The sequence below is a fragment of the Ursus americanus genome, chromosome 24 (genome assembly GCF_024610735.1).
Source record: "Ursus americanus isolate L20-20 chromosome 24, mUrsAme1.1.p, whole genome shotgun sequence".
In the NCBI taxonomy this organism is placed as follows: domain Eukaryota; kingdom Metazoa; phylum Chordata; class Mammalia; order Carnivora; family Ursidae; genus Ursus; species Ursus americanus.
In genome coordinates this window covers 32,885,712-32,899,198 of record NC_142150.1, presented here as the reverse complement: position 1 = coordinate 32,899,198, position 13,487 = coordinate 32,885,712, and the positions used below count along the sequence as shown (strand labels likewise).

General features: G+C 36.7%; 1 protein-coding gene and 1 pseudogene across 1 annotated transcript; one reads left to right on the top strand and one right to left on the bottom strand.

Moving 5' to 3' along the window:
• Positions 1-5,730: 5,730 nt before the first annotated feature.
• Positions 5,731-6,636, top strand: LOC123785204 (olfactory receptor 4S2-like; annotated as a pseudogene).
• A 4,134-nt stretch (positions 6,637-10,770) lies between these two features.
• Positions 10,771-11,703, bottom strand: LOC123785203 (olfactory receptor 4C11-like). The gene has a single exon (XM_045786919.2). It carries the CDS (start codon positions 11,701-11,703, stop codon positions 10,771-10,773), a length of 933 nt encoding a protein of 310 aa, XP_045642875.2.
• Between the last annotated feature and the right edge of the window lie 1,784 nt (positions 11,704-13,487).

The following is a 13,487-nucleotide window of genomic DNA, read 5'->3' as shown; positions in this document are numbered from 1 at the left end:
TGGCGTTATGGGATCGAGCCCCATATCAGGCTCTTCTGCTATGAGCCTGCTTCTTCCTCTCCCACTCCCCCTGCTTGTGTTCCCTCTCTCGCTGGCTGTCTCTATCTCTGTCGAATAAATAAATAAAATCTTAAAAAAAAAAAAAAAAGGAAATAAATACTGATACTTGCCACAACATGGATGAAACTTATGTTAAGAACATTATGCTAAATGAAAGAAAGAGGTTAAAAAAGAAAATATATTGTATAATTCCTTTTATATGAAATGTCTAGAAAAGCTAATCTATAGTGAAAGAAAGTAGTTTGGGAGCCCCTTGGTGACTCAGTCTGTTCAGTCTTCAACTCTTGATTTCAGCCCAGATCATGATCTCAGGGTCCTGGGATTAAGCCCTACATTGTTCTCTGCACTCAGCATGGAGTCCACTTAAGAGACTCACCTTCTCCCTCTGCACTCCCCCCTCAAATGCTCTGGAATTCCATCTCTGTCTCTCTCTTAAAAAAAAAAAAGGAAAAAGAAAGAGAAAGAAAGAAAAAAAGAAAGAAGGAAGAAAAGAAGTAGATTATATTTGCCTAGGACTGCTGGTGATGGTGATGGAGAGGAATGAGAACTGACTAAAACGAGTAAGGAGTTTCTTTTTAGAGTGGCAAAGATGTAAAATTAGATAATGTTGATTCACAGACTTCTATACTAAAAACCATTAAATTATATATTTTAAATAAGTGAATTGTATAGTATGAGGAGTATATCTCAATAAAGCTGTTAAAAACAGAAAAACGTTAAATCTAGTGACCATTTGTACAGAATAGAGGTCCATAAAGTAACGGTTATTAAAAATTTATTTCCCATAACAGGAAATATATAAATATTCTATTAAAATTACTGTATCACAGTGACTTGGATCTCTATTATAATTAAAATTTTAAATGATCAACATTATATTTGTAAGCTGAGTTTGTGTCATTCATACAGAATGACTCCTAGAAATTTTATAATTGGGAAATAAATAGCATGTGGCATAAGAAAAGGCCATCTGTTTCTAATCTGCAGAATGGTGCCTTATGAACTATGCCCAGGACATCTGCTTCAGCAGCCAAGTGCAGAGCGCAATGCTGCCCTCTAAGGGCAGAGTTTCTATGTCCGCTGGAGGAGTCCATGCTGCAGGTGCTTGAGGAACATTGAACAAAGTCCCAGCTGAGGGGTGTAGGTGAGGACCAAACATTTGAGTCAGGAGATCCTGACAGGTCCAGCTCCAACGAAACATCCCCAAAGGTCTGCCCTCAGAAAAATTAGATATTGTTCTCCTTTTGAGTATTACCATTTGTGACAACATGGATGGATCATTATGGGAATTATGCTAAATAAACAGAAAGAAAAATACCATATGATCTCATTAGCAGGGGAATCTTAAATAATAAATTTTTAAAAATGAACTCAAAAGAACATATTGATCGTTGCCAGAGTGGGGGATAGGAAGGGTGAATGAAATAGGTGAAGGTGGTCAAGGGAAGAAACTTCCAGTTATAAAATAAACAAATATTACATGATGGTATTGCATGGAGCACTGGGTGTTATACACAAATAATGAATCATGGAACATCGCATCAAAAATAAATAAATAAATATATATATTACATGATGGGAATGTAATAATGTACAAAATAGACACTGTAGTTAATAACACTAGATTCTTTATTTCAAAATTACAAAGAATAGCTCTTAAAATTTTTCATCATAAGAAAAAAATTATTACTGTATATGGTGGTGGATGCTAACTAGATTTATTGTGGTGACCATTTTGAAATATATACAATATTGAAATCATTATGGCGTATACCTCAACCCAATAACACTGTTACATGATAATTATATCTTTAAAAAAAAGTGGAGTCTATCTCTCCCTGCTTTTATCTGGGCTAAACTTGTGACACATCTCACATGTGACCTTTAACCACATGAACAGAAGGTGGTAAAAGTGATGTTGTATAATCCCTAAAGGTTGGCTTGAGAGGCCTTGAAGCTTTTGTTTTTGTGAAACAACCACTGCCCTGAAACAACAGTGGTGTGGTAGAGCCCAGTCGACACTCCTGAAGAAGGTGCGACAACTGACATACCCGAGCCAATTGCCAGATGTATGAATGAGGCCATCTTGGACTATGTACTCCATTCAAACTCCAGTTATAACACTGAGAGTGTTCCTATGTAAAACCAGAAGAACGACCACCCAGCTGAATCCAACCTACATTGCAGAAGCAAAATCAAACAAATTGCTTTTATTTTAAGCCTTTAGGATTTGGTTTTGCAATTTAATAGGCCGGTGATGGGTATTAAGGAGGGCACATATTGCATGGTGCACTGGGTGTTATATGCAAATAATGAATCATGGAACATTGCATCAAAAACTGGGGATGTACTGTATGGTGACTAATATAACAAAATAAAAATTATTAAAAACAAACAAACAAACAAAAACAAAACTACTAATGGGTGGGCCAGGTGGGGTGGCAACTGGGTGTCTCAGTCAGATAAGCATCTGCCTATGGCTAAGGTCGTGATCTCAGGGTCCTGAGAACAAGCTTCCTGTGGGGCTCTCCATGCAGCACAGAGTCTGCTTGTCCCTTTCACACTCTCTCTCAAGTAAATAACAATCTTAGAAAAAGAAAAAAAAAACTTAAACTATTAATTTGGGAATTACATTTTGTGGTTGTAAGCCACTAATTTTTAGCTTAGTGTTATTTCCCAGTATATGGAAGTAGGTAATTAACACACATAGTAAGTTCACAGAAGGCAGAAAGTAGAAGATAAACACTGAAGTTTCAGGGGACTGTCACATGGGCAGAGGTCTTTAGAGTCATGGGGCCTAGGAGATGCAGAGAGTCCCTCAATCAAAAAAAGAAGTGTTTTCTCTTCGTATCTCCTACCAGGAGGAAAGAAACACAGTAGTCTATGGGTCTCTAAATTTGGGAAGTAATATATACTATATCTGAGAGCACTGTTGAAAATCTTTTTTTTTTTTTTTAATGTGACTATAAAGATGACTACTTTTCAGGAGGATCCATGCTAAAGGCAAAGAAGGAAAGAATCACATTCTTTTAGGATGAAGGTGAGCATCACGTGACAAGTCAAGCAAATGAGAGCTAACAGATGAGTGTGAAGCAGATCACGCATGACACCCAGGTTTTTATGTGCCAGCCACCTTCCTCCACTTCTCTTGCTTGTAGCCAGAGATGCCTCAGCAATGGCCTGCGTGTCATCATGATAGTAACAGACCATAGATGAAGAGAGATATGGCAACTATTCTCCTTCTTTAGGTCACTTGTGGGCCTGACTTGGCAGAACTTTGGCTCACATTCATGGTGGCACTTCTGAAGTCCTACCCACAGATATTCCTTGTTGCTGCTGAGGCAGTAGATACTGTGTGACATGATCGGACCCTAACATGCCCAGTGGCTCTTTCATCAAGTTTCTTTAATGTTTTGAATGTCCCTGCTTTGGACTTTGTATTTTCCTACAACTTTAGGAAGAGTCCAGTGCCATGGTGAGATGGCAGTGCAAATGGCCCAGTGTGGGGTGAACTTTGGCCAGTGGGAAAGGAAAGTCAATGGCTAATTTCCCCCCTTTGTGCCTATGTACAGATTGGAAAAGCAACGTATAGTCTCGCTTAAAAGGTCCGGTGAGATCAGGAAATCAGCTATGCAAGTGGTGAAACTAGTCCGAGGTAGGCAGCTTATAAGTTCCCTCTAAGAGTAGAAATAGGTAAGGGTCCAGCATTATGGACATTGCATGAAAAAGGAAGAAGGAGGTTTGATGAGAATAGGAAGGGAAAAGAAAGAAAAGCAAAAATGAGGAGAAAAAAATGAGCAGAGACAGGAGAGGAATAAGAAAGGATATTAAAGGTCAAGAGTCAACTTTGATGGCTTACACTCAAAAAGTAGAAGCATGGAAGCCTACACTGCAATTTCTCCCAGGTATAAACTAGAAATCAATTTCCCTGCAATTTCTCCAGAAATCAGCAAAGATTCAATCAAAAAGAAAAACCAGTGAACGCTAATGGCACTATTGAATCAATTCTTTTACAATCAAATAGAACTTTCAAAAGAGTAGAAGAAATAAAATTCAATAGGGAAAGATTCCCAAAACAGATATTTTAATATGTGTGTTACATTCAGTATTTAATATTTTTATATATGTTTTACCACATTAATCTCATGAACAAGATATCAATCATAGAACAAATATTTCTGTTTACAGAAATGCTCTGGATTCATGTTATGGTCCTAGATGCAACAATTGACTGGTTTTTAAATACAGGAAGTAAAGAAAAATTTTAAATTTTTAACAAGTTAAAAAGACATCTTGAAATTAAGGCTCACTGTAAGTTGTCTATTGTGGTTCTGAATATGGAGGGAGACTTTGGGAGAAAACCTTTCCACAAGGTCATTAATATTTTGCAACATTCTCTTTAAACAAACGTAATGACAAGTACAGAAAGGAGCATTTCTTGCCAAAAATACTGTGAAACAGTGGATTTCAGCAGATGGGTAACAGAATATGGAATGACAAAAAGCTACCTTCTACCAGGCTTTGAGGTCCAGGGGTCAGGGATTCATTGATAGTAATTATTCACAAAGAAATTCCTACAGCATCACTTTATGTGGATAGCTGCACCCAAATTATCTCAGAAGAGATTGAAAAATAAATTCAAAGCCCTGGACAATACTACTGATTTTTTTTTCTTCAAAAGTGAAATAAAAAGGATTATGGAAAAAAGGGAATTAAATGAAATTGCTATATTTTGAATACCTGCAACATAATTGCAAGACACTAGTCTCAGATATAAGGGGAGAATAAAATTATTGAGATGATGGTCAGATACTAAAGTGCACCTACACGTGATTATAAAATGGGTAGCATGATTGTGAATAAAAAAATACCAATAATTTCAAAAGAAATTGACATTGCCATGTTTGAAATGCGCAGAAAGCAGATGAAGAAATTCATTGAGATGGGTCTTAATTCAGAGCAGTAAGAGTTCCTCTAGGACCATACCGATTGAATGATGGAAGCACAATATCCAGGCTTGTGTTAAAAGCCTGATTTCCTCTACATGAAAGCCAAAGAACATAATTCACAGTTATCAAAAACTACTCGTATTGAGACCTCATAAATTGAAGGGCTCGCTCAGTGGAAAATAGTTGTGTTTTTTGTTTGCTTGTTTGTTTTTTGTTTGGTTGGTTGGTTGATTGTTGTTGTTGTTGTTTATATCAGAAGGACAAACAAAGGAGAATGAACATGTCAAAGTAGGGGGTATTCTTGAGTGAACTTCTGTGACAACAGTAAGATGAGGTTTTCCAGATATATGAAAATTACCACATTCCCCAACACTGAATTGTTTCAAAATCAGTAGGCTATCTTATACAGAATTAGAACAAGTAAATTTCTAGAAACAAAACAAATTAAAAAAAATGTTTAAAAAGCTGAGTTTCTTGATTAGATGTGTGACTTAGAGAATTTGCTTTATGTCTCTGGACTTTGTTTTCTCATCTTATGTGAATGAACGGACTAAACATGGAGGTAAGATGATCAAAATATGTACACCTCAATTTCTCTAGTTTCCTTTTCCAACTACTAGGATTCTCCGTTTATTCTGAGTCATAAATAAATGTTGTTCCTTGATATGTTTTTCTTTAGATAATTTCATTGTCTCTTGGGAACTTGTGCTAGACTAATTCCATGGAAAAAATGAACAGTGTAACTCAATTCATTTTCTGGGGTCTTTCGCAGAACCTAGAGGTTGAAGAAGGTTGTTTCTTAGTGGTTTCTTTCTTCTACAAGGTCATTCTGACTGTCTACATGGGCAACGTTTTCAAGGTTCCCATGCATTTCTTCCTCAACTACTTACCTTTTGTGGATATTTATTACTCTTCAGTCACAGCTTCTAAAATGTCTGTTGATGTATGAGCCAAAAGCAATACTATCTCCTATGTGGGGTGCATGCTGCAACTTTTTTGGGACACATTTCTTTGGTTGCACAGAGATCCTCAACTTTACTGTAATGGCCTGTGATATTTATGTGGATATACGTAACACCGTATATGCATACGACCATCCTGGATGGGGACTGATGCAATAAAATGTTGATGGGGACCTGGATAGGAGGGTTCTTCATTATTCCAGTGGCTCTGGTAGGCCAGTTACCCTTTTGTGGACACAATGAGATTGATCACTACTTTTGTGATGTCCACCCTGTGCTGAAACTTGCCTACATAGACATCTACATTGTCAGCGTTGTGGTGACAGCCAACAGGGGTATCATTGCTCTGGGGAGCTTTGTAATCCTGATAATTTCCTATACCATCATCCTGATGTCCCTGAGAGAACATTCAGCAGAAGGCAGGCACAAAGCACTCTTCACTTGTGGCTCCCACACTGCGGCGGTCATCATCTTTTTTGGCCCCTAGACTTTCACGTGTATGTGCCCTGATACTACCTTTTCAGAGGATAAGATGGTGGCTGTATTTTACACCATTATCACCCCCATGTTAAATCCCTTGATCTATGTCCCCGAGGAAAGAACTCAAGAATGCAATGAAAAGACTGTGAGGCAGAAAGGTTTACTCAGAGGCTAATGGTAAATAGTTGAAAGTAACAATTTAGCCAAAGATGATCTTAAATTTTCTCCTCGGTTCAGCAAAGTCAGTAATAACAACCCAACAAGGTTATTAGAGGAACAAAAGAAAGAATAGCACTTTCTATCCACCTCAGGTATTATTTATCATCATTATTATTATATTTGTCCTAATATTCATTAAGTAGATACATTCATTTTCTGAATGATCCAGGCCAGAGGAATCTTATCAAACTCATAAGCTCAGCATGATCATTCCCAACACCATTGTTTTCTCCTCTCCATTTTGGACTTGTGGCCAATTTCCTTAAATTGGCAGTCTACTATGAAGAATGTAAGGCCATTTTCTAGATTTAGAACTCTGATAGAAATGTAGTGAGCACTTACATGTATATGTTGCGTGCAGGACACAGGAAAAATAACAGAGACCTGAACTTAGGTGTTCGTATCGGTCCTCCAACGTACAGGGGAACTAAACCTAGAAAGGCTTCTAAGGGAGGGGAGGTGTGTGCATATGTGAAAGAGATAAAATAGGTTTAAAAAACAAAACAAAACAAAAAAAACCACCTGTTTTCTTCCTCTACTCTTGGGAGAAAGCTTTCCATTCTCTAGGACTCATTTTCTTTACCCAAACTATAAGGAAATTGGGGAAATAAATTACCTCTAAAATTCCTATTTCATGCTAACTTCTCTTTCACATGCTTCTCTTAGTTGACTAATCTTGCCTTCTCTGTAGCCAGTGGTCCCCAACTAACATAAAGTGACTAAAAGGAAAAACTAAACAAAGTGAATGAAACAAAGACAACTGGGATGAGTGGGACACTTGATTCCATCAACAGGGCAAATACAATGCTGAAATGCACAGCTGGGAAACTGTATTTCCTCCAGTGCTTGAACCAAGCAGCTTTACTGAATGCAATGAGCCATTCATACACATCTCCATTTCACTTCATGCAATCTAGGCTTTACTTTTCTATAACAAAAGAACACATCACTGATTATCCCTCTCATTGTTCCATCATTGTCTTCTGCACAAATCTGATTATTCACGCGACTGCCTATACCTAGTAAGTGTTTATGGTGGAGTGTGTGTGTGTGTGTGTGTGTGTGTGTGTGTGTAGATTACATTAAGAACTGTACACAGTGCTTTAAAAAATTATCTCAGATGTGGATGCATTCACAGAGTTAAAGGTAAGAAAAACCAAAGGCAGCAGTATATCTGGATTAGAAGTTATAATTAAGAAATACTGGCCCTGGAACCACACCATGGACCATGTTTATTGTCCAGGCTTGGAATCTCAATGAACTTCCATTTGCTCGGTTTATAATGATGACTAGATCAGTATTTCCCTAATTTGTTAGATCATGGGAGTACTTGGGAGACACTATTGAAAGATAACAGTATCTGTGCTGAAAGCTTCTAATCTGCTAGGCCATGGTTAAGGGGTATTCAAAAATCTGTATTTTTTTTTAAAGATTTTATTTATTTATTCGACAGAGATAGAGACAGCCAGCGAGAGAGGGAACACAAGCAGGGGGAGTGGGAGAGGAAGAAGCAGGCTCACAGCAGAGGAGCCTGATGTGGGGCTCGATCCCATAACGCCGGGATCACGCCCTGAGCCGAAGGCAGACGCTTAACCACTGTGCCAGCCAGGTGCCCCCAAAATCTGTATTTTTAACAAGCTCGTCACATAATTGTTGTATGACTGTATAACACATCTGAGCACTTAGACTGGAAACAGCAGGACTGGATGATACTTGATGTTCTTAAAGCACAAGAGGACTATGAGTCAATGAAATCCTGGGAGCCATACCTTTGTATATATGCCCTTGTCTGTTCTACTAACCGAAGCAAAGGAAGCTAAATTTGAACTAAATTTAGAAAACATTGAAATAAATGAATATTATCCATTTATAACTTTCCTCCACAACACTCTTTCATTTGTGTCTTTGTGCTAATGTCTTGAACACCAAGGAATGTTTGTTTCAATGAAGGGCTGACATCCCTAAGAAGGTAAAAGCTGACAGATTTTATTATGCTCAAAGACCAAGAAGCAGACCATATGACATAGTATTGAAGTTTCTATCAAATGCTTTATACATTTATTTCTGTTCACAAAAGATCCTCAGGGTCAATCTCAATCAGAGGAGCTCTGAGAGACTACTTTTCAATCCTTGGAAAGAGATGACAAAGAATCACTAGAACCTAGACTCTCACCAGTTTCAGTAGGGTTGAGTCTGGTTTATACCATTCTATTTCATAAAGATATGATCATGACTTGGTTGCCAACACTGGAGTTTTATATTTTTTTGTAGTTTACAGCCTTGTTGTTATAAGCTGTGATGAAGAGAAAAAAAGGCAACCCTTCTTATTTTCCAGATGAATATATTAGTTTATTTTATACTGGAAAACAATAAAATGTGCCTCCCTCTGTCTTCCTACCAGTGGTTATACTTCTGTCCCAGGGTGTAGCACAATATTTTTAAACATGTTTTCTTGTGCTGCTCAATTTAATAAGCAAAAAACTATGGGTTTTTTCTTCATTCATATCCCTCCATATCTCATCCCTGATAGAAAATAGAGTTGTATAGCCACACATAGAAAAGAATACAGATTTTAGAAAAACAATTTAGAAAAATCATTACGCAAATGAATGACAAACCACAAAAATTTTCTCTCATAAAACTAGAACAATACCAGTGTGTTCACACTTACTACTTACATTCCACATTTTAGTAAAGGTTTTTACCAGACAAATTAGGTGAAAAAATAAATAAAAGTATCCTATTTAGAAAGGAAGGAGTAAAACTACCTCTATTCACAAATGACATGATGTCGTATACAGAAAATCCTAAAGATTCCACTTAAAGAATATTAAAATTAATAAATGAATTCAGTGAAGTCGAAGGATAAAAAATCAACGTACAGAAATCTCTGGCATTTCTATACACTAACAACAAACTTCCTGAAAGAGAATTTAAGGAAGTGATCCTAATTACAATAGCTTCAAAATTAATAAAACACTTAGGAATAAATTTAACTGACGAGGTGAAAGCCTTGAAGACTGAAAACCATTACTCTTGTTGAGACAGATTGAAGAATACACACATAAATGGAAATGTATCCCATGCTCATGGATTAGAAAGTTTAATGTTGTGAAAATGTCCATAGAACCCAAAGCAATCTATAGATTCTATGCAATCCTGATCAAAATTTCAATGGCATTTTTCACAGGAAGAGAAAAAACTTTCCTTATTCTCCTTGGAACCACATAAATACCTTGAATAAACAAAGCAATCCTAAGAAAGAAGAGTAAGCTTGAAGTGTCCTACTATCTGGTTTCAAGCTGTATTACAAAGCAATAGGAAACAAAACAGTATGATATTGGCATAAAACAGGCATACAGAGCAATGGCACAGAATAAAGAACCCAGACGTAAACACACACAAATACAGTCAACTGATTATTGACAAGGGTACCACGTCATACAATAGGGAAAGAACAGTATCTTCAATAAATGGTTTAGAGGAAACTGGATATCCATATGAAAAAGAATGAAATAGGACACCTATCTCACACTAATCACAAAATTAACTTGGAGTGAAGCAAAGACTTACACACACACACACACACACACACTTTTGGACTCTGGTACTCTTGTACGGAAATTTCTAAAGATAAATCAATGATATAATGAAAAAGTTTCTTAGCACAAGTAGTTCCTTTGCTCTGAAAGTCTTAAGAGAAAGCAGGATATTATTTGAAATGTGCTATAGAGATAACTACAACTCATGGAGAAAAGGCTAATCTTTATTTATGGATACTCACTGTTGGACCAGCTGTGATGGTATAAATATCTTTCCCCTTGTCAAACCAGACGGTAGACTGAGATTGAGGAGTATTTCATTATCAGTGATATCAGAATTGAGCTCTCAATTTATTTATTTATTTATTTATTTTTTCACCTAATTTCTCAAGAAAGAACCAGGCTGGCATTATAAAGGAAGCTATTACTTTGAGGACAAAAGTACAGAAAAAAGTAAGGAAATCAGTTGCATTATATTAGAGTCCATTGGTCAAGTCAGGATATATGCTATCATATTTGATATCTGTACAAATTAAGTAATCAGCCAAACCCCTCATTTCATCTTTTGCTTTCTGAGGTAATTTTGATAAACCATAGCTTTCTCATGGCATTTTTCACTTCTGCATTCCTCAGTGTGTAGATGAGTGGGTTGAGAAAAGGGGTCCCAATAGTATAAAATACAGTCACCATCTTGTCCATGGGGAAAGTGGTTGGGGGACGTGTATATATGAATATACATGGACCTAAGCTTAAGATTACTACTATGATGTGAGAAGTGCAAGTAGAGAGAGCTTTTTTCCTCCCTTCTGCACTGTGGTTTTGCAGGGAATGCAAGATGACAATGTATGAGATCATCAGAATCACTAAACTGCTTGAGCAAATGGCCCCACTGTTAGACACCAACAGTAGGTTGATCACATATGTATCCATGCAAGCAAGGTCTAGCAAGGGCTGCAAATCACAGCAGTAATGATCAATCAAATTGGGTCCACAGAAAGGCAATCTCAAGGCCAAGATAATCTGGGCTATAGAATGAATAAAAGACCCTACCCATGCAAGAACAATCAGGATGGTGCAGACCTGCCATCTCATGATGGTTGGGTAACGTAATGGCTTACAGATGGCCACATAGCGATCAAGAGCCATGAGGATGAGCACAAAGACCTCCATGCAGCCAAAGAAATGTAGTGCAAAGACTTGAGTCATGCACTCATTATAGGATATGATTTTTCTTGCAGAGAGTGAATCCACAATTAGTCTGGGGGCTATGGAAGTTGAAAAGCAAGAATCAGCAAGGGACAAATAAAATAGGAAGAAGTACATGGGGCTCCCAAGTGTCCGGCTGGACTTGATGGTCACAATAATAAGCAAATTCCCTACCATGGTTCCGACATAAAAAATGAAGAAGATTACAAATACCATTTTCTGTCTCATAGGATCTTGGGTCAATCCTAACAGTATGAACTCAGTTATGCTGTGATTTTGCTGCATTATTTCAGGCAAAGTGGAGGAAGCACTGGTTAGAAATAATTAATCTGCAAAGAAAGAAATATTATGAAATGAACACTCCATTTGGAAGTCAAATCCGTATGCTTGATCATGTGTGTGTGCCACTTACCAGTGTGTAATATCTTACCTTCTTTGTTTTTTTTCCTTCTGAATAAAGTAGAAATCATAATATTTATTCAGTCTATTCACATGATTGCTTATGGAAGCAAGGACGTGTATCAATAATGAAAGATACCCGATTCTTCAATCACAGTAAACATTAATTTAGTGAATTTGGTATTAAGAGGGTAACTTTCTGAGCTGAATGTCTTTCCCTAGTTTACATCAAGGAACTATTAGGGTAGAATGTTGCAAAATGGAGAAAAGTCTTGCATGGTTTACATAATGTGCTTTCAGACTCTTTAACCTTGATAGTTCATTTATAAAGTATCTACTAGTAAATATTCTGAGCATTCAAGGAATGATGTAGAAACAACTGATAGTGTATTTCTTAATGAAACCTGAGAGAGAGAGAGAGAGAGGACAGGGGACAAACAATATTTTAGCAGTGAGCATTCACTCAATTGGTCCAGTCCATCGTGAAATTTATTTTAATCTGTTTCCGTAATGATGTTTATTTCCTGTTACTTTACTCTCGATAATTTCTAGTTGTTTAGAGTTCTAAATTCGTCTTCCAGCTTAAAACATTGAACTTTTTAAATTATATTATGTTGTCCAAAGTTACGTTCTTCGCCTGGCTCAATATTCTAATGGGTCTTTCAGCATATTTTCTTAAGAAACAAGGAGAGACTGAGAATAAAAAAAGGACAAATAAAGAACATTTTTCATAAATCATGTTATTTTATGGACCAGGGATTTAGAAAATGTGCTAAGGAAGCTCCAAGTCATAGCTGAATCTTTGCAATAGAGTTCTTGGAATCTATTTTGAGTGTCCTATACCCTGACTTCAGTAACGGAAGATAGAAATAGGAAGGAAACTTATATTTATTTTTATATAACAAACAATGGTATAACCATCTCTGTCTTCATCACATATATTTTTCAAAGAGTAACACACTAAAATGCGTAAGTATCAAGTCATTTAAATACATTTACAACATGTATTCCACACGGAAGGATAATTTTCTCAAATATAAATGGATCTCAGAGATCAATCGTTGAAAACACAATGCATAGGGTTTATGAGTGCCTCAGTCTGATTAAGCATAAGATTCTTTGATTTCCACTCCAATTATGATCTCAGGGATTTGGCATCTAGCCCCACGCTTCGCTCCACACTGGGTTTGGAACCTGCTTGGGATTCTGTCTCTGCCTCTCTCTCTGCCTCTAGCCCTGCTCACAAACTCCCTCTCTCTAAATTAAGAAGCACAATCTTTAAAAATAACCAGTGCAAATTAAAATTGAAAAAGATCTGTATTCAAAAGAAACCCTTCTAAGGAGGGCATGTATTGCATGGTGCACTTGGTGTTATATGCAAATAATGAATCATGGAACATTGCATCAACAACTGGGGATGTACTGTATGGTGACTAACATAACAAAATAAAAAAAAAACCCTTCTTATTAAAAAATAATGCGGTAATATAATTTCATTCATAGAAAAATACATACAAATTTAAATTCCAAATATATATCCTTTCACCTATCAGATTAATAAAGTGACCTTTTTGATAAATGTATCTTAACAAACACTGCTGAAAATGTTTTGGGAAACAATTGATCCCACATATTTTTGGTAAGAGTTTAAGGGGGTAAAATGTATTGGG